The 19,794-nt window shown below is 48.3% G+C and overlaps 1 protein-coding gene across 2 annotated transcripts in view; it reads left to right on the top strand.

The window, feature by feature from the left end:
• LOC109868481 (tetratricopeptide repeat protein 28) overlaps window positions 1–19,383 on the top strand; it is a 101,100-nt gene extending 81,717 nt beyond the window's left edge. For both annotated transcript variants that reach the window (XM_020458075.2, XM_031802767.1), the window contains 22 exons: window positions 5,910–6,129; window positions 6,646–6,726; window positions 6,833–6,958; window positions 7,456–7,582; window positions 7,725–7,834; window positions 8,066–8,195; window positions 10,959–11,204; window positions 11,281–11,434; window positions 12,213–12,332; window positions 12,495–12,642; window positions 12,775–12,954; window positions 13,136–13,330; window positions 13,425–13,756; window positions 13,867–14,114; window positions 14,219–14,343; window positions 14,441–14,518; window positions 14,648–14,807; window positions 14,929–15,005; window positions 15,820–15,949; window positions 16,143–16,250; window positions 16,381–16,990; window positions 17,112–19,383. In XM_020458075.2, the coding sequence (XP_020313664.1) occupies window positions 5,910–6,129; window positions 6,646–6,726; window positions 6,833–6,958; window positions 7,456–7,582; window positions 7,725–7,834; window positions 8,066–8,195; window positions 10,959–11,204; window positions 11,281–11,434; window positions 12,213–12,332; window positions 12,495–12,642; window positions 12,775–12,954; window positions 13,136–13,330; window positions 13,425–13,756; window positions 13,867–14,114; window positions 14,219–14,343; window positions 14,441–14,518; window positions 14,648–14,807; window positions 14,929–15,005; window positions 15,820–15,949; window positions 16,143–16,250; window positions 16,381–16,990; window positions 17,112–18,402 (4,996 nt within the window). In that variant the 3' untranslated portion in view covers window positions 18,403–19,383. The remainder of the gene's footprint in view (window positions 1–5,909; window positions 6,130–6,645; window positions 6,727–6,832; window positions 6,959–7,455; window positions 7,583–7,724; window positions 7,835–8,065; window positions 8,196–10,958; window positions 11,205–11,280; window positions 11,435–12,212; window positions 12,333–12,494; window positions 12,643–12,774; window positions 12,955–13,135; window positions 13,331–13,424; window positions 13,757–13,866; window positions 14,115–14,218; window positions 14,344–14,440; window positions 14,519–14,647; window positions 14,808–14,928; window positions 15,006–15,819; window positions 15,950–16,142; window positions 16,251–16,380; window positions 16,991–17,111) is intronic.
• The last annotated feature ends 411 nt before the right edge of the window (window positions 19,384–19,794 follow it).

Genomic DNA, 19,794 nt, shown 5'->3' on the forward strand with positions numbered 1-19,794 from the left:
AATGTGTAATATCTGAAAATGTAGCTATCTAGACTGTCTTACCCATATATATGGATGGAAGCTTCTCCCTCTCTGTCACGGATGGTTGCCCTTAGTTTGAAGATGTAATCCAGAGACAGGTGTTTTAATACAACAGCCTTCTGTGTGTTCTCTTTTCAACTTTGTCTGCATATTTGGAATCAAACGGCAGAATTTTCTCCATCTCCTTTAGCTATCATACACTGATTTCAAAACTCGGTCCTCCAGAAAGTGGAGAGCAACACTTATGGAATTCTACGACAATAAAAAATTTAAAAAATGCACTTTGGAAAGGATTACCTACACATACAGTGGTGCAAAAAAGTATTTAGTCAGCCACCAATTGTGCAAGTTCTCCCACTTAAAAAGATGAGAGTCCTGTAATTTTCATCGTAGGTACACTTCAACTATGACAGACAAAATGAGAAAAAAAATCACATTGTAGGATTTTTTATGAATTTATTTGCAAATTATGGTGGAAAATAAATATTTGGTCAATAGCAGAAGTTTATCTCAATACTTGGTTATATACCCTTTGTTGGCAATGACAGAGGTCAAACGTTTTCTGTAAGTCTTCACAAGGTGTTCACACACTGTTGCTGGTATTTTGGCCCATTCCTCCATGCAGATCTCCTCTAGAGCAGTGATGTTTTGGGGCTGTTGCTGGGCAACACAGACTTTCAACTCCCTCCAAGGATTTTCTATGGGGTTGAGATCTGGAGACTGGCTAGGCCACTCCAGGACCTTGAAATGCTTCTTACGAAGCCACTCTTTCGTTGCCCGGGCGGTGTGTTTGGGATCATTGTCATGCTGAAAGACCCAGCCACATTTTATCTTCAATGCCCTTGCTGATGGAAGGTTTTCACTCAAAATCTCACGATACATGGCCCCATTCATTCTTTCCTTTACACGGATCAGTCGTCCTGGTCCCTTTGCAGAAAAACAGCCCCAAAGCATGATGTTTCCACCCCATGCTTCACAGTAGGTATGGTGTTCTTTGGATGCAACCTCCAAACACGACGAGTTGAGTTTTTACCAAAAAGTTATATTTTGGTTTCATCTGACCATATGACATTCTCCCAATCTTCTTCTGGATCATCCAAATGCTCTCTAGCAAACTTCAGACGGGCCTGGACATGTACTGGCTTAAGCAGGGGGACACGTGAGTCCCTGGTGTGTAACGGTTTTCTAAGTGTGGTGAAGGAGAGTCGGACCAAACTGCAGCGTGTCGATTGCGATCCATGTTTATTTAAACAAACGTAAAACACGACTAAACACGAACACTACAAAAACAATAAACGAAACGAAAACCGAAAACAGCCTATACTTGTGTCAACTAACATAAACAAGGACATCAAGACAAATAGGACAATCACCCACGACAAACTCAAAGAATATGGCTGCCTAAATATGGTTCCCAATCAGAGACAATGATAAGCATCTGCCTCTGATTGAGAATCACTCCAGACAGCCATAGACTTTGCTAGAAACCCCCACTAGCTACAATCCCAAATACATACACACCAAAACCCCAAGACAAAACACACCACAATACAAAAAAATCCAGGTGGTCCCTGGATAGACCACCCTCGCCGCCGACCATGGCCTAGTAGTCCTCACGCAGAACCCCACTGGACTGAGGAGCAGATCGGGACTGAGGCAGCTCGGGACTGAGGGGAAGCTCGGGAGTGAGAGAAAGCTTGGGAGTGAGAGAAAGCTTGGGAGTGAGAGAAAGCTCGGGAGTGAGAGAAAGCTCGGGAGTGAGAGAAAGCTCGGGAGTGAGAAGAAGCTCAGGAGTGTGAGAAGAAGCTCAGGAGTGTGAGAAGAAGCTCAGGAGTGTGAGAAGAAGCTCAGGAGTGAGAAGAAGCTCAGGAGTGTGAGAAAGCTCAGGAGTGAGAAGAAGCTCAGGCAGGTAGATAGATTTACCAGATCCTGGCTGGCTGGTGGTTTCAGCAGATCCTGGCTGACTGGCAGATCCTGGCTGACTGGCAGATCTGGAAGATCCTGGCTGACTGGCAGATCTGGAAGAGTCTGGTTGACTGGCAGATCTGGAAGAGTCTGATTGACTGGCAGATCTGGAAGAGTCTGGTTGACTGGCAGATCTGGAAGAGTCTGGTTGACTGGCAGATCTGGAAGAGTCTGGTTGACTGGCAGATCTGGAAGAGTCTGGTTGACTGGCAGATCTGGAAGAGTCTGGTTGACTGGCAGATCTGGAAGAGTCTGGTTGACTGGCAGATCTGGAAGAGTCTGGCTGACTGGTGGATCCTGGCTAACTGGCTCCTCTGGCGGATCCTGGCCGACTGGCACTTCTGGCGGATCCTGGCAGACTGGTGGATCCTGGCTGACTGGTGGATCTAACTGATCCTGACAGACTGGCGGCGCTGGGCAGACTGGCGACGCTGGGCAGACTGGCGACGCTGGGCAGACTGGCGACGCTGGGCAGACTGGCGGTGCTGGGCAGACTGGCGATGCTGGGCAGACTGGCGGCACCAGCGGCGCTGGGCAGACTGGCGGCGCTGGGCAGACTGGCGGCTCCTTGCAGACTGGCAGCTCCTTGCCGACTGACAGCTCTGGCTGCTTCATGCAGACTGACAGCTCTGGCTGCTCCATGTAGACTGGCTGCTTCATGCAGACTGGCTGCTCCTTGCAAACTGGCAGCTCCTTGCAGACTGACAGCTCCTTGCAGACTGACAGCTCCTTGCAGACTGACAGCTCCTTGCAGACTGACAGCTCTGGCTGCTTCATGCAGACTGGCTGCTTCATGTAGACTGACAGCTCTGGCTGCTTCATGCAGACTGGCAGCTCTGGCTGCTCCATGCAGACTGGCAGCTCTGGCTGCTCCATGCAGACTGGCAGCTCCTTGCAAACTGGCAGCTCCTTGCAGACTGACAGCTCCTTGCAGACTGACAGCTCCTTGCAGACTGACAGCTCCTTGCAGACTGACAGCTCTGGCTGCTTCATGTAGACTGACAGCTCTGGCTGCTTCATGCAGACTGGCTGCTTCATGTAGACTGACAGCTCTGGCTGCTTCATGCAGACTGGCAGCTCTGGCTGCTCCATGTAGACTGACAGCTCTGGCTGCTCCATGCAGACTGACATCTCTGGCTGCTTCATGCAGACTGGCGGTTCTGGCTGCACCATGTAGACTGACATCTCTGGCTGCTCCATGCAGACTGACATCTCTGGCTGCTCCATGCAGACTGACAGCTCTGGCTGCTCCATGCAGGCTGGCAGCTCTGTCTGCGCTAAACAGGCGGGAGACTCCGGCAGCGCTGTAGAGGAGAAAGGCTCTGGCTGCGCTAAACAGGCGGGAGACTCCAGCAGCGCAGGAGAGGAGAAAAGCGCTGGCTGCGCTGAACAGGCGGGAGACTCCGGCAGCGCAGGAGAGGAGAAAGGCTCTAGCTGCGCTAAACAGGCGGGAGACTCCAGCAGCGCAGGAGAAGAGAAAAGCGCTGGCTGCGCTGAACAGGCGAGGCGCACTGAAGGCCTGGTGCGTGGTGCTGGTACTGGTGTTACTGGACCGAGGACACGCACAGGAAGCCTGGTGCGGGGAGCTGCTACCGGAGGACTGGAGTGTGGAGGTGGCACAGGATGGGCTAGACCGTGAAGGCGTACTGGAGATCTTGAGAGCAGTGTTGGCACAGGACGTGCAAGGCTAGGGATGTGTACAGGAGGCCTGGTGCGTGATGCTGGCACCAACTTCACCAGCCGACTAACACGCACCTCAGGACGAGTATGGAGCGCTAACCCAGGTGCCATCAAATCCCCAACACGTTCCGTCGGGCGAATTCCATGCAAAAAGCACCAACACAGCAACTCCCTCATTTCTCTCTCCTCCAATTTCCCCATTAACTCCTTCACAGTCTCTGTTTCGCTCACCTCCAACACCGGCTCTGGTTCTGGTCTCCTCCTTGGCTCCTCACGATAAACAGGGAGAGTTGGCTCAGGTCTGACTCCTGACTCTGCCACACTCTCCCTGAGCCCCCCCCCCCCAAGACATTTTTGGGGCTGATTCTCAGGCTTCCGTCCGCTACGCCGTGCTGCCTCCTCATATCTGCGCCTCTCCGCTTTCGCCGCCTCCAGTTCTTCCTTGGGGCGGCGATATTCTCCAGGCTGAGCCCAGGGTCCTTTACCGTCCAGTTCTTCCTCCCATGTCCATTTCTCCAGGTGGTGCAGCCTCTCCCACTGCAGCTGCTGCTGCTCCTGCTGCTGCTGCCTCTGTTGCCTCTCCTGTGGCTCCTGCCTGTTAACACGCTGCTTGGTCCGTTGGTGGTGGGTGATTCTGTAACGGTTTTCTAAGTGTGGTGAAGGAGAGTCGGACCAAACTGCAGCGTGTCGATTGCGATCCATGTTTATTTAAACAAACGTAAAACACGACTAAACACGAACACTACAAAAACAATAAACGAAACGAAAACCGAAAACAGCCTATACTTGTGTCAACTAACATAAACAAGGACATCAAGACAAATAGGACAATCACCCACGACAAACTCAAAGAATATGGCTGCCTAAATATGGTTCCCAATCAGAGACAACGATAAGCACCTGCCTCTGATTGAGAATCACTCCAGACAGCCATAGACTTTGCTAGAAAACCCCACTAGCTACAATCCCAAATACATACACACCAAAACCCCAAGACACAACACACCACAATACAAAAACTCCATGCCACACCCTGGCCTGACCCAATACATGAAGAAAAACACAAAATACTTAGACCAGGGCGTGACATGGTGGCGTAGTGTGTTACTGATGGTAGGCTTTGTTACTTTGGTCCCAGCTCTCTGCAGGTCATTCACTAGGTCCCCCCGTGTGGTTCTGGGATTTTTGACCCCACGGGGTGTGATCTTGCGTGGAACCCCAGATCGAGGGAGATTATCAGTGGTCTTGTATGTCTTCCATTTCCTAATAATTGCTCCCACAGTTGATTTCTTCAAACCAAGCTGCTTACCTATTGCAGATTCAGTCTTCCCAGCCTGGTGCAGGTCTACAATTTTGTTTCTGGTGTCCTTTGACAGCTCTTTGGTCTTGGCCATAGTGGAGTTTGGAGTGTGACTGTTTGAGGTTGTGGACAGGTGTCTTTTATACTGATAACAATATGTAACAGGTGCCATTAATACAGGTAACAAGTGGAGGACAGAGGAGCCTCTTAAAGAAGAAGTTACAGGTCTGTGAGAGCAAAGAAATCTTGCTTGTACAAATACTTATTTTCCACCATAATTTGCAAATAAATTCATTAAAAATTCTACAATGTGATTTTCTGGATTTTTTTTTCTTATTTTGTCTGTCATAGTTGAAGTGTACATATGATGAAAATTACAGGCCGCTCTCATCTTTTTAAGTGGGAGAACTTGCACAATTGGTGGCTGACTAAATACTTTTTTGCCCCACTGTACTGACCAGCTCATATTATAGACAGAAGTGACAGACCGGCATGTCCAGCCCACAGCATGTCTCTCGGCATGCCCAGCCCACTCATTATCTCAGCCAATCATGGCTAGCGGGAAGGTTGCTGACTTTTGCTGTGGCTAAACCAACTAGGCTCGTAATTTAACAATTGTATTTGTATTTACAGATGGCATACACGTTTGTTATTAAGGCACATGAAAGTTAATATGTTCCAGAATGCTTTTCTGCCCAAAAAACGCATTATGATAAAAATAAAAAGTTTACGTTCAAATGGCTCTCCTGTGAAGTAGTGACACACGACGTACGCCTAGTTTCCTGAAACGAGTCACATTTATGTAAATCATTGGTAGGGCTCCTTCTGAGTGCAATAGTGACTCATCTGCAGCAAACAGCAGGCCTACGTTAGCAACTCTAAAGAGAGATATGGGACTAAACAAAAATAACTCCTATCTCCTCCCTTCCTCCTCTCCTGTCAGATCTCTAGGTAGTCTCCAGCAGGCCTTGGTGTGTTTTGAGAAGCGTCTGGTGGTGGCCCATGAGCTGGGCGGATCGGGAGGTGGAGAGGGAGGAAGTGGAGGAAGGAAGGCCCAGGCCCAGGCATATGGGGAGCTGGGAGACCTACACAGCCAGCTGGGGAATTATGAACAAGCCCTATCCTGCCTGGAGCATCAACTCAACATCGCCTCCACCGCAGGGGTAAGACTTCTACCTCTCGAATGAGTGAATGACTGATGGGAGGGAGGTAGGAATAAATACCTGTAGTGGAAGTGGCACTTCTTTGGTTACTACATGATTCCATATGTGTTATTTCATAGTTTTGATGTCTTCACTATTATTCTACAATGTAGAAAATAGTCAAAACAACTCTTGAATGAATAGCTTTTGGTACACTCTCAAACATTTGGTACACTCTCTCTCTCTCTCTCTCTCTCTCTCTCTCTCTCTCTCTCTCTCTCTCTCTCTCCCCCCTCTCTCTCTCTCTCGCTCTCTCTCGCTCGATTCATGTATATATATATATATGTGTGTGTATATATGTATGTGTATGTACGGTATGTGTATATGTATATATGTATGCGTGTATATATATATATATATATATATATATATATATATATATATATATATATATATGTGTTATAAATCTGTTATAGATGTGTTATAAATCTATAATATATTATACAATATATTATATTCTAAATCTGTTCCTCCCAGGACCGGGCACTAGAGGGCGAAGCGAGCGGGGCGTTGGGTGGAGTGTACCAGCTGATGGGAGAGAATGAGACAGCTCTACAGGTTGGTTCTTATAATGATATTATTATATTCCCCGTGCAATGGTCCATTGTTTGTTTGTCTGTGTCCGTCTGTCCGTCCATCCATCCATCTCTGTTTCTTTCTCCAGTGGCACCAGAGGGCATTAGAGATTGCGGAGGAAACAGGAAGTGTGAGGAGTCAGGGGAGGGCCTACGGGAACCTGGGATTGACCTATGAGGAGCTGGGAAACTACGAAAGGGCTGTGGCCTGTCAGGTAAACACATGCTATGGTCACAGATGATCCATTATATTGACCAGATACTCAAGCTGACGCTCTAACAATGAAAATAAATGTCTTAAAAAATGGAAGGCAGTCGGGAAGAGGCAAGATCAGGATGGACCATTCTAGCCAATGAGAGGGCAGATACTCATGTGAACAACAGGCACAACTCCGAAATAAAGTGTTTTTTCTCAAAGTTGCCAGGATGTCAATTGTAACAACCGAATCATTCTAAAACTTATATTATATCAAGTAAGACACACTTAGCACATAAGCCATTACATTTTTTGTCAACCAAATTTGGCACTCTCATTGACCTCCATACAAAAACGTTTCACTTGGTGAGCGAAAAAAAGGAAAAATTCCTCCTGCTGGAGAAGACATATTTTGGGCCCAGTTATCCCTCTTGCTTCGCCTCTTCCTCTCTGCTGTGGGTTCTGTCAGGTAAACGGTTTGGGACTTGACCTTTCTGTCTGTGGTGATGTCATCAGGAGCAGCACCTGAGTGTGGCAGCGCAGAATAATGACCTCACAGCCAAGACACTGGCGTATGGCAGCCTGGGGAGGACACACCATGCGCTACAGAACTACACACAGGCTGTCATGTACCTGCAGGAAGGTGAGAGGAGAGAGAGATCGAGAGAGAGAGAGTATGAATGAAGACATGGTTCTTGGAGAAAGAGGGAGGGTAGGAGAGGGGTGATTTGATGATGTTTTGAGACTCCCTCTCTCTCTTTCCTCTCTCTCTTTCTCTGTTTCAGGTCTGCGTTTAGCAGAGCAGTGTGGGAGGAGAGAGGAGGAGGCTAGGATCCGTCATCGTCTGGGCTTGTCACTGTGGGCCAGCAGCAACCTGGAGGAGGCCCAGAACCAGGTACCAACTTGTGTGTTTCAAAGTTACTGTTGCCTCTCTTGAGTCCTGCTGACACCTGCTGGTTGACTATGAAACTGCAGTCTCTGATTCTAACCTTAGGGGTTTTGAGATTCCCTATGTTTAAGATTAAAACGAATTGAAAGTATATCACGATGGAGGTGCCACATGGGTGTGTATTCAGGTGTGAATGAATGTGTGATGTAGGTGTGTATTCTCTTTCTCTCTCTCCAGCTGTACCGAGCTTCTGCCTTGTTTGAGTCGATTCGGCATGAAGCCCAACTCAGCTCAGACTACAGGCTGACTCTGTTTGACCTGCAGACATCATCATACCAGGCTCTCCAGAGGATCCTCGTCAGCCTGGGTAACACTCTCTCTTTACTCTCTTTCAGTTTTTATGTAATCTCTCTTGTTATCCATCTCCTTCACTTTCTCACTCTCTCTCGCTTATTGTCCCACTTCTATCTCTCTCTCCCTCTCTCTCTCTCTCTTTCTCTCTCAATACAATTCAATTCAAGGGCTTTATTGGCATGGGAAACATGTGTTAACATTGCCAAAGCAAGTGAGGTAGATAATATATAAAGTGAAATAAACAATAAAAAATTAACAGTAAACATTACACATACAGAAGTTTCAAAACAATAAAGACATTACAAATGTCATATTATATATATACAGTGTTTTAACAATGTACAAATGGTTAAAGGACACAAGATAAAATAAATAAGCATAAATATGGGTTGTATTTACAATGGTGTTTGTTCTTCACTGGTTGCCCTTTTCTCGTGGAAACAGGTCACAAATGCTGCTGTGATGGCACACAGTGGAATTTCACCCAGTAGATATGGGAGTTTATCAAAATTGGATTTGTTTTCGAATTCTTTGGATCTGTGTAATCTGAGGGAAATATGTCTCTCTAATATGGTCATACATTGGGCAGGAGGTTAGGAAGTGCAGCTCAGTTTCCACCTCATTTTGTGGGCAGTGAGCACATAGCCTGTCTTCTCTTGAGAGCCATGTCTGCCTACGGCGGCCTTTCTCAATAGCAAGGCTATGCTCACTGAGTCTGTACATAGTCAAAGCTTTCCTTAATTTTGGGTCAGTCACAGTGGTCAGGTATTCTGCCGCTGTGTACTCTCTATGTAGGGCCAAATAGCATTCTAGTGCTCTGTTTTTTTGTTAATTCTTTCCAATGTGTCAAGTAATTATCTTTTTGTTTTCTCATGATTTGGTTGGGTCTAATTGTGCTGCTGTCCTGGGGCTCTGTAGGGTGTGTTTGTGTTTGTCCCAGGACCAGCTTGCTTAGGGGACTCTTCTCCAGGTTCATCTCTCTGTAGGTGATGGCTTTGTTATGGAAGGTTTGGGAATCGCTTCCTTTTAGGTGGTTATAGAATTTAACGGCTCTTTTCTGGATTTTGATAATTAGTGGGTATCGGCCTAATTCTGCTCTGCATGCATTATTTGGTGTTCTACGTTGTACACGGGGGATATTTTTGCAGAATCTCAATTTGGTGTTTGTCCCATTTTGTGAAGTCTTGGTTGGTGAGCGGAACCCAGACCTCACAACCATAAAGGGCAATGGGCTCTATGGCTGATTCAAGTATTTTTAGCCAAATCCTAATTGGTATGTTGAAATTGATTTTTTATTTTTAGTATTTATTTTATTTATTTTTTATTTTATTTTTATTTTTACCTTTATTTAACCAGGCAAGTCAGTTAAGAACACATTCTTATTTTCAATGACGGCCTGGGAACAGTGGGTTAACTGCCTGTTCAGTGGCAGAACGACAGATTTGTACCTTGTCAGCTCGGGGGTTTGAACTCGCAACCTTCCGGTTACTAGTCCAACGCTCTAACCACTAGGCTACGCTGCCGCCCCATGATGTTCCTTTTGATGGCATAGATTGCCCTTCTTGCCTTGTCTCTCAGATCGTTCACAGCTTTGTGGAAGTTACCTGTGGCGCTGATGTTTAGGCCAAGATATGTATAGTTTTTTGTGTGCTCTAGGGCAACAGTGTATAGATGGAATTTGTATTTGTTGTCTTGGTGACTGGACCTTTTTTGGAACACCATTATTTTGGTCTTACTGAGATTTACTGTCAGGGCTCAGGTCTGACAGAATCTGTGCAGAAGATCTAGGTGCTGCTGTAGGCCCTCCTTGGTTGGTGACAGAAGCACCAGATCATCAGCAAACAGCAGACATTTGACCTCGGATTCTAGTAGGGTGAGGCCGGGTGCTGCAGTCTTTTCTAGTGCCCGCGCCAATTCGTTGATATATATGTTGAAGAGGGTGGGGCTTAAGCTTGCATCCCTGTCTCACCCCACGACCCTGTGTGAAGAAATTAGTGTGTTTTTTGCCAATTTTAACCGCACACTTGTTGTTTGTGTACATGGATTTTATAATGTCGTATGTTTTACCCCCAACACCACTTTCCATCAGTTTGTATAGCAGACCCTCATGCCAAATTGAGTCGAAGGCTTTTTTGAAGTCAACAAAGCATGAGAAGACTTTGCCTTTGTTTTGGTTTGTTTGGTTGTCAATTAGGGTGTGCATGGTCTGTTGTACGGTAATTTGGTAAAAAGCCAATTTGACATTTGCTCAGTACATTGTTTTCATTGAGGAAATGTACGAGTCTGCTGTTAATGATAATGCAGAGGATTTTCCCAAGGTTACTGTTGACGCATATTCCACGGTAGTTATTGGGGTCAAATTTGTCCCCACTTTTGTGGATTGGGGTGATCAGTCCTTGGTTCCAAATATTGGGGAAGGTGCCAGAGCTAAGGATAATGTTAAAGAGTTTTAGTATAGCCAATTGTTGTCTGTATATTTGATCATTTCATTGAGGATACCATCAACACCACAGGCCTTTTTGGGTTGGAGGGTTTTTATTTTGTCCTGTAACTCATTCAACTCATTCAATTTAATTGGAGAATCCAGTGGGTTCTGGTATTCTCCCTCTCTCTCTCTCTCTCTCTCTCTCTCTCTCTCTCTCTCTCTCTCTCTCTCTCTTCCTGTCTCTATTTCGCTCTCTCTTTCTCTCTCTCTTTCTCTACTTGCACTTTCCCATCTCTTGTCGGTCTCTCTCTTCTCTTCTCATCCCTCTGTTCATCCCTCTCTCCTCTCCAGGTCATTATGACGAGGCCCTAGCCGTGGCAGAGCGGGGTCGGACCCGGGCGTTCGCCGACCTCCTGGTGGAGCGACAGCAGGGTCACCAACCCCTGACCTCTGACCCTTATACCCCGACCCCTGACCCTTACTCCCCGGTAACCATAGAACACATCCTGAATACGGTCAACAGTCAAAAGTCACTGGTGCTGTACTTTTCTCTGGCCGCAGGGTACCTCTACAGCTGGCTACTGGCACCAGGCACAGGTAGGTACTTTACACACAGAGACACACACACACATATACACACACCTCTAAATCTCTCACCCTCTGTTGTGTGCAGGTATAGTGAAGTTCCATGAGGTGTACCTGGGTGAGGGAGGAGCCGAGCTGCAGGCTTCAGAGATTCAGGGGGGAGGAGTTAGTGGCTGCCAGACTCTGGAGCAGCACATCACTGCAGCTAGAGAGGCTCTGGGAGTTGACGACTACTACAGCAGGTATGTGTGTGTCTTTCCCTTGCGATGGTCTTTGCTTTATTCAAATATTGTGCAGTGCTTCACTGATAGACTGCAAGCGCTCTTTATCGCTTGGCTCAGTGCTCTGTCTTTCCCTCCCTCCCTCCCTCCCTCCCTCCCTCCCTCCCTCCCTCCCTCCCTCCCTCCCTCCCTCCCTCCCTCCCTCCCTCCCTCTGTAGAATGGATGGGCTTGTTCAGAGGTGACATGTATTGCACCCCTCCAAGTGATAATGGGAGTTCACAGCCTCTCTCGCTTTCTCACACACACACTGCACACACACACACACACTGCACACACACACACACACTGCACACTGGCTAGCCCGTCAGTGAAGCGCCAAACAATCTTTAATAAAGTAGAGAGAGACTATCACACCTCGGAGGGTAATAAAGTTGAATACCACACGCAGCTTCCATCGGCGCCAGCACTGCAGGCTAATTTGTCATGGACCTCTGTGTTGTGTCAGCAAATGTTCCCCCTCACAAATTGTTCTCACTGACAACCACTGCAGTACTGCTGCCCTAGCCAACAGCACCTTACTGTGTGTGTGTGTGTGTGTGTGTGTGTGTGTGTGTGTGTGTGTGTGTGTGTGTGTGTGTGTGTGTGTGTGTGTGTGTGTGTGTGTGTGTGTGTGTGTGTGTGTGTGCGCGCGGTGTGTGTGTGTGTGTGTGTGTGTGTGTGTGTGTGTGTGTGTGTGTGTGTGTGTGTGTGTGTGTGTGTGTGTGTGTGTGTGTGTGCGCGCGCGCGTGCATGTAACAGCGGTGAGGCAGAGAGCGAAGCGGGTGATCTGTTGGAACAGCAGTTTGAGGAACGGCTGAGCTCAGCCAGCGACCCGACAGGCTACCTACGCATGGTTTCCAGAAACAACCTCTTCAACAGGTGGGTGGGTGTCTTCTGCAGGAAGACTCAAAACGTCACCATATTTCAAATCAAGTCTGATGTTTCATATGGAGAGAGTGTGAAATGTTCCTATGCAATATCTACTTGTTGTAGACAGCACCCGTTGTTAAACAACAAGCCTCTTTTTGCATATTTCTACAGGGATAGTAGGAGTTCTTCCTGTCTGGTCAGTTCTACAGTGTCTCCAGTGAGCGAGACCCCCTCTCTACCCTGTAGACCCCCACCCAGCCCCCTCGGCAAACCCCCCTTACGAGCACTTCACCACCTGCTCATTGCACCTATGGAGGGGGTAAGAGTGTGTGTGTGTGTTTACCGTCACACCCGCGTTACCATTTGACGTAGATCGAATTACATCTTCTATCTGTCTATACTCATTCCTTCATCCTCGCTCTCTCTCGCCCTCCCCGCCGTCCCTCGCTAGGTGCTGATGCCCAGTAGTGGTGCAGTGGGCAGACATAGACAGCTGGTGTTGGTGTTAGAGGGAGAGCTGTACCTGGTTCCCTTCGCTCTGCTCAAAGGTAGCTCTTCTAATGAGTACCTGTATGAGAGGTTCAACCTTCTAGCTGTCCCATCTTTAGGGAGCCTGGGGCCTGTAGCTAAGGTGGGTGTATAGTACAGCGCACACTCAAATTTCCTCACGGGCACACACACACACTACACAAGACAGCACAACCTGCACAATTCAATATACTGATAACCATGCTGTCATAATAATAATTGTGTCATTGATTGTGTCATTGACCGATCAATCATTTAAATCTGCATCACCTCCCCACCTCCAGTCCTACCCTCGTCGCGGGGCTCCCTTCCTCTACAACGGTGGGGGTTCCATGACTGCAGTAGTAGGGGCTCCACGCCTGCCCTCCAGGGTGATGGAGCGTTGGCTGTGGGGTCCGCTGCCCTCTGCCCACGACGAGGCCCTCCGCCTGGGGGAACTGCTGGGCTGCCAGCCCCTCACTGGAACACAGGCCACCAAGGTACTGAAAATAAAGCATGTGTGTTCTTATTCTGTGGTTTATTGAGACGCACAAACAGGCAACATTCTCCTCACTTCTCTTTTCTCTTCTCTAGGACCGTGTGATAGCAGCCATGGGCCAGGCAGAGTGTGTTCACTTTGCTACTCATGTCTCCTGGAAGCTGGCGGCCCTGGTTCTCTCCCCCAGCCAGGATCCAGGGATGGACTCGGGAACACGGCCCAAGGAGAGTGCACCGTGTGGGGGATCGCTTTCAAGCGAGACTGGGGATGTTGGAGCAAGGACTGAGCAACGGGAGGACGGGAGCGAGGACGGAGGAAGTGTGTGTGATGCAGAGAGTGTGTGTGACAGTCCACCACTTCAGGAGTTTCTGCTCACTGCGGCAGACATACTGGACCTGAGACTGCCTATCAAACTGGTGGTGCTGGGGTGAGCCACACACACACACAAATACCTAATTATCAACCAAGCAGTTTTTATATTTTTTTATGCCGTACGCCTACGTTTATAAACTTGTTATCTCTCTTCTCCCCACTCAGGTCGTACCAGGAGTGTGTTAGCAGGGTGACAGCTGACGGGGTGGTGGGTCTGACCCGTGCCTTCCTTGCAGCGGGGGTTCAGTGTGTGTGTGTGTCACTGTGGCCCGTTCCCATGGCAGCCTCCAAGGTGTTCACACACACCTTCTACACGGCGCTACTGAATGGGACCAAGGCCAGTGTAGCTCTCACTGAGGCCATGAAGACTCTACAGAGCAGCACACACTTTTCACACCCTTCTAACTGGGCGGGTTAGTACACACACACACACACACACACACACACACACACACACACACACACACACACACACACACATCACACATTATTCACTCCACTTCCTGTTTTCTCACAGGCTTCATGCTGATTGGCTGTGATGTGAAGCTGAACAGCCCCTCGTCTCTGATTGGACAGGCTCTGGCAGAGATCCTCCAATACCCTGAGAGGGCTAGAGACTCCCTGAGAGTACTTTTGCACCTGGTAATGAACATGCACAAAGTTTGCCGTCTCACCTATGTCCATTCACGAGACTTTAAAGAACCTTGCCTAATAATGTGATTTACCCTCCATCCCTCAGGTTGAGAAGTCTCTCCAACGTATACAGAGTGGTCAGAGTAATGCTATGTACACCTTGCAGCAGAGTGTGGAGAACAAGGTGTGTGTGTTTGCATACGTGCGTGTGTGTGTGTGCTCTTTACTTCAGTGTAAGGTCTTTGGTGTTTCTCATTACTTAGTTATTCTGTGTTATCGTAATGAATATATCTGTTTTCTATGAATCCACCAGGTTGGTGGCGTACCGGGATGGCAGGCCCTGCTGTCAGCCGTGGGGTTCCGGTTAGATTGTCCCGGTACCGGCAGTGGTCTCCCCGCTGCTGTCTTCTTCCCTATGGCCGACCCTGGAGACCGGCTGCAGCTCTGCAGCACCACTCTGCAGTCACTACTAGGTAACCTATCAATGAATTAGTCAATCGTTCAACCATATAATAAACCAATCAGACTGCCAGCACAGCACTATACTCCAGTCCCTACATGGAAAACTATCAATGAATCCTCTGTGTCATCCAGGTCTGCCTCATTCAGCATTCCAGGCCCTCTCTAAACTGGTCATTGCTGCTGAGACTGGAGAACAGCTAATCAACAAGGTAGGCCTCAATGCACACAGACACACTGATTAATTGACATGCTGTACGCTCTATTTCAGAAGATCACATACAAAGATTGTTTGATGATCATCCCTGATGTTTTCCTGAACTTTCCAATACCTTTCTGATGCATTTCAATCACCCCAAAACATAAAAACGTGTCATTACCTGATTTGACATATCTTTGTGCTATTACTAAGATAAAGGCAGATTAAAAAGATTCATCAAACTATTTTTACGCGTGAATTTCTGATAACCCCAATTGTCCTAAAATCTAGAATCAAATAGCTTGATAATCCATGTTAATAGTATTTTAAATAGCATGTATATGAATCAACTTGATATCATGTATAAATACATTTGACTTTGGGACCCGCCCAACCCCTGTTCTCTCATGGGTAGGCTATGGCGATCGGCAGTTTGCCCAGTTTGGTTGTTTCACAAAAGTGCTCCCCCAGAAATATGATTTGAATATGCATGTGATGGGCCTGGTAATGTTTGCATGGGGTCAATATCAATATCATCATAACCTCTTGGATTTTTTTAGGGCTTATAAATAGTGGTAGTCCCTCCATGGTCTTCATTTATAAGATTTGTTACTTTCTAATGGTCTGCTCCTAACAATTTAAGTCCTCTATCTCTTTCGCTCTTCCTCTTACCCACCACTTGAAGGCTGTTAAAAATATTGTGGGAATGGTAAGTTGTGTGTTGTATCTTTCTGGCATGAGAAACTCATAGTGAGGCAAAAAAGTAGGACAAGGCAGAAGTAACCTAAACTACGATAACCTAATAAACTACCTCTCCCTGTCTCCAGCTCCACCAGGTATTGGTTCAGCAACAGACATGTGACAAAGAGCAGGAGTTCTCATTGGCTCCCATCCAGGTATCCATTAGTGTCCAGCTGTGGAGACTTCCTGGTTGTCATGAGTTCCTGGCTGCGCTGGGTGAGTTATCACTGCACTGAGCGGTAGATATACTTGTATTATAGCAGTGGCGGCCAATCTCATCTTTTGAGTGCCACTGTGGGTGTGTCAAGTTTGAACCCAGGTCTCCTGCATGGCACAAGACTGTGTTAGCCCATTGAGCTAAAGCGTTAGCTGTGTGTGTCATTCTTTTCCCTTCTCTGTTTCCCTCCAGGTTTTGACCTGTGTGAGGCAGGACAGGAGGAGGTGCTATTGAAGACTGGTAAACAGGCTTGCAGACGGACAATGCACTTTGCTCTGCAGTCTCTACTGGCACTGTTTGGTAAGAGTCTCCAAGTCCTCTCTCTACATTGTTACAGTATCTAGGTATCTGGACTTCCTATAGTTACAGTGTGCTTCACCATTTCATCTTACCCCTGTCTCACCTCCATCTTCTCCTCTCTCCCTTGCAGACTCCACAGAGCTCCCCAGACGCCTCAGCCTGGACAGCTCTTCATCTCTAGAGTCTCTCTCCTCCTCTCAGTGTGCCTCCGTCCCCCTTAACCTCCCCCAGCCTCCCTTCTCGCCCCCGCTTGGCGGCCCAGACAGTCTCTCATGCGACGCCATCTCCCTCTACAGCCTCAGCTCCCTCGCCTCCTCTCTCAGCTTCCTGTCCCGCCCTGAACCCGCAGGAAGTGATGTCATCAGCCAGCGTTCGCGGCAGCAGGAACTGGAGCGGCACCGCGGAGGTGTCTCTCAACGACACACAGGAGATGTGTCGAGAAACAGATTAACGAATCACAGAGGAGTAGGCGGAGGGACAGAGGGGGAGGATAAGTATGAAGGATTCTCTATCATCAGCAGTGAGCCTCTGGGAGGAGGGGGGAGGGAGTGTGACACCTTACCCTTCCCTGGGGGACACAGACACATTAGAGGAGCATGGAGGGGAGGGGCGGCAGGGAGGGGGTACCCCGTCTCGATCTCCTCCAAGGGGAGTGTCAGCACTCCTACCTCACCGCTCAAAGTCCTCCCCCTGCCCCTGGCCATACCCCCCAGCCCTAACACACACGTTAAGTCCCAGGGGTAAGCTGTTGCTTTTTTTTTCTTACTAGGCTAAAAAAGACACTTGTTTGCTTTAACTGTTCGCAACTTCACCAACTTGTCACATCAAATTAAACATCTCTCTCCCTCCTCTCCTCCCCAGCTCTCAGAGCTTGTCTGAAGGTCAGGTGGTCAGTACAGAGGCGGTCCTCTCGGAGTCTGACCAGTCCAGTACAGAGACAGACAGCACCGTCAAGTCCCAGGAAGACAAGCCACCCTTCACCCCTCTGGACCCCCAGGAGCTGGCCACCAGGATCCTGGAAGAGACCCAGAGCCACATGCAGGCTTTGGAGAGCCTCCAGAGGGGGAGGACAGGAAGGGCAGGCAATGGGGGAGGGGAGAAGGGGCTAAGAGGACAAGAATGTACACCCTCCTCCACCTTAGCCCCCCTGAACCCCACTGGAGGTGGTTTGGGCTTCCGTTCGTCTGAATCCAGCGCTTTCAGCAGACCCAGTAGTAGAGCCAGCCTACAGGCCCGGGCTTCACCTCTCTCCCTCTCCAGCCCTCTCTCACCCCTCCCTGCCACTCTCTCACCCCTCCCTGCCACTCTCTCACCCATCTCCACCCCTCTCCTCTCCACCAGGCCCAAACCCCCCTCTCGTTGCTCGTCCTTACAGAAGATCAGCTCCGGCTACAACAGCCCGGCCCTATCCTCCCTCTCTTCCTCCCTCTCTTTCTCTCACCCCCACCCCTCACCCTCCAGAACCCCAGACCCCCACATCCATGCGCAGCTCAGACTTAAATACCCCAGCTCCCCTTACACCCCGCACATCTCACACTCCCCCAATAGCATCTCCATCTCCCCCAGCTCAGGCCACCCTTCTCCAGCCGGCAGCCTCCTGTCCCTGGCCGCCTCCCCAGCCCTCTCCCTGGCCCCCTCCCCAGCCCTCTCCCTGGCCCCCTCCCCTGCCCTATCCTACTCCTCTACAGGCTCTACCGCGTCCCGCTCCAGCCTGGCTGAAACCCCTGGCCTGCGCCGGTTGAAACAGGCAGGCCTGGTGGACGAGAGGGTCCAGGCCATCCACAACCTGAAAACCTTCTGGTCCAATGCCACCCAGAGGCAGGAGGTTCCCGGCCCAGGCAGAGTGCTCCGAGATGGGGGGAAGAAGATGAGCACGGTCCAGAAAGATGTCCTGGGGCTTCTCCACCTCTCTCCAAGACATGGGTCCAACAACAAGAACCAGGACGCTGAGGGGCCCCAGAGCCCCATCAACCCGCTTAACGGACATCGAATGCTGGGTTCAAAACCACCAGTGGCGCCTCCTCCTCAGACTGCTACTGACTCCTCCAGGGGAGGTAGTCCTGGAGCACCCCCACACCCTGTCAGACTGCCCTCTGGGAATGGCTTCAAGTTCCCCTCGCCTGGGAAGTTCTTCCCCTCCTCTAAATGCTGAGAGGGGATAGAGCAGGGCTCACCAACCCTGTTCCTGAAGAGCCTCCGGTAGGCTTTTAATGCAACCCCAGTTGTAACTTACCCAATTCAGCTCATCAACCAGCTAATTATTAGAATCGGGTGCGCTAGATTAGGGTTGGAGCGACAACCAACAGGACGGTAGCTCTCCAGGAACAGGGTTGGAGAGCCGTGGGTTAGAGACTCTTCGTGGTTAGATATGGTTAGATATCTGCTCCTGACTCTAAAGGCTCTTCTGGTGGGTTTTACTAGCTGGGCTGCGAGCTATGAAAGGGACTGAACATTACGTTAGCAAGAGTCCACTGGGGTCCCCAGGTCCACTGGGGACCACCAAAACTGAAGTTCCGATTTGCACTTTGCGGTGACTGACTGCCCCCTAGTGGGGAGGACAGATCAGTGCTAGATCATAGAGGAGAAGAGTGCATGTAGTCACTGAAGGACAGAGGGTCAGATTGGTCTGTAATAATAACCCTGGGTTATGGTGCCTATGGTTCCTCACTGACAACAGAGCATGTAGTCCTCATGTCTCCTTCTACACTGTAAAGACACCTTATACAGGCAGACTCTGTCTCAGGCTCGGAGACTGTTACGATGACTGAAAATACAAAAATTGTGTTTTTACTTTCTATCTAAAACAATAAAATGTATGATTTATTTGAATATAATTATTGTTAACTGTTATTATAAAGGATTGTAACTGTTATATTATTTTATTTTGTAAATTAAATCCAGTGTTTTGTCATCAGTATTATATATTAAAAAGCAAACAGTACACAAATAAAAAACATATCATATTTTTATTAAATTGCTGAACAGACATGTGAGAAGACCTATGTAAATGAAGTGTCAGTCTGAAAGCATGAACTCTCTTACTATTGAAACAGGTATTGTCTTTTTAAAACACTTTTTGCAGATGCATCTGTTTTTTCTCAGTAAATTCTTTTCAATAAAACAAGTTTTGCTCTCTTGTCTCATTTTAATGGTTATTAACAGGGATATTACTGCCGGCCTGGACTTTGCTCCTGCCTTCGTGAACAAAACTGAACCCTCAACCATGATATTTATAGTGTGATCAACTTTATACACTATCAAATAAGAATTTGATCAAGCTTGCCATAGTGGTAAGAGATGGAATTAGGTGTGCCTGTGATGATGCTTGTTGAAAGTGAGGACTTGGCTGGTGACATCCTGGTTCTTTAGAGCAAAACCCATATACAGGTTTTGGTTATGGAAATGTAATGATTGTATTACCAATAATATAAGTGACATTGGTTTAGAAACGTACTGTCTACCTGTACTGCTATTTGGGATAGTTCTTGCCCAGAGAAACCTCTGGAAACCTTGATATTTTTATTATTCGAACCAGAGATATGTA

Source organism: Oncorhynchus kisutch, linkage group LG23, assembly GCF_002021735.2.
Source record: "Oncorhynchus kisutch isolate 150728-3 linkage group LG23, Okis_V2, whole genome shotgun sequence".
Taxonomy (NCBI): domain Eukaryota; kingdom Metazoa; phylum Chordata; class Actinopteri; order Salmoniformes; family Salmonidae; genus Oncorhynchus; species Oncorhynchus kisutch.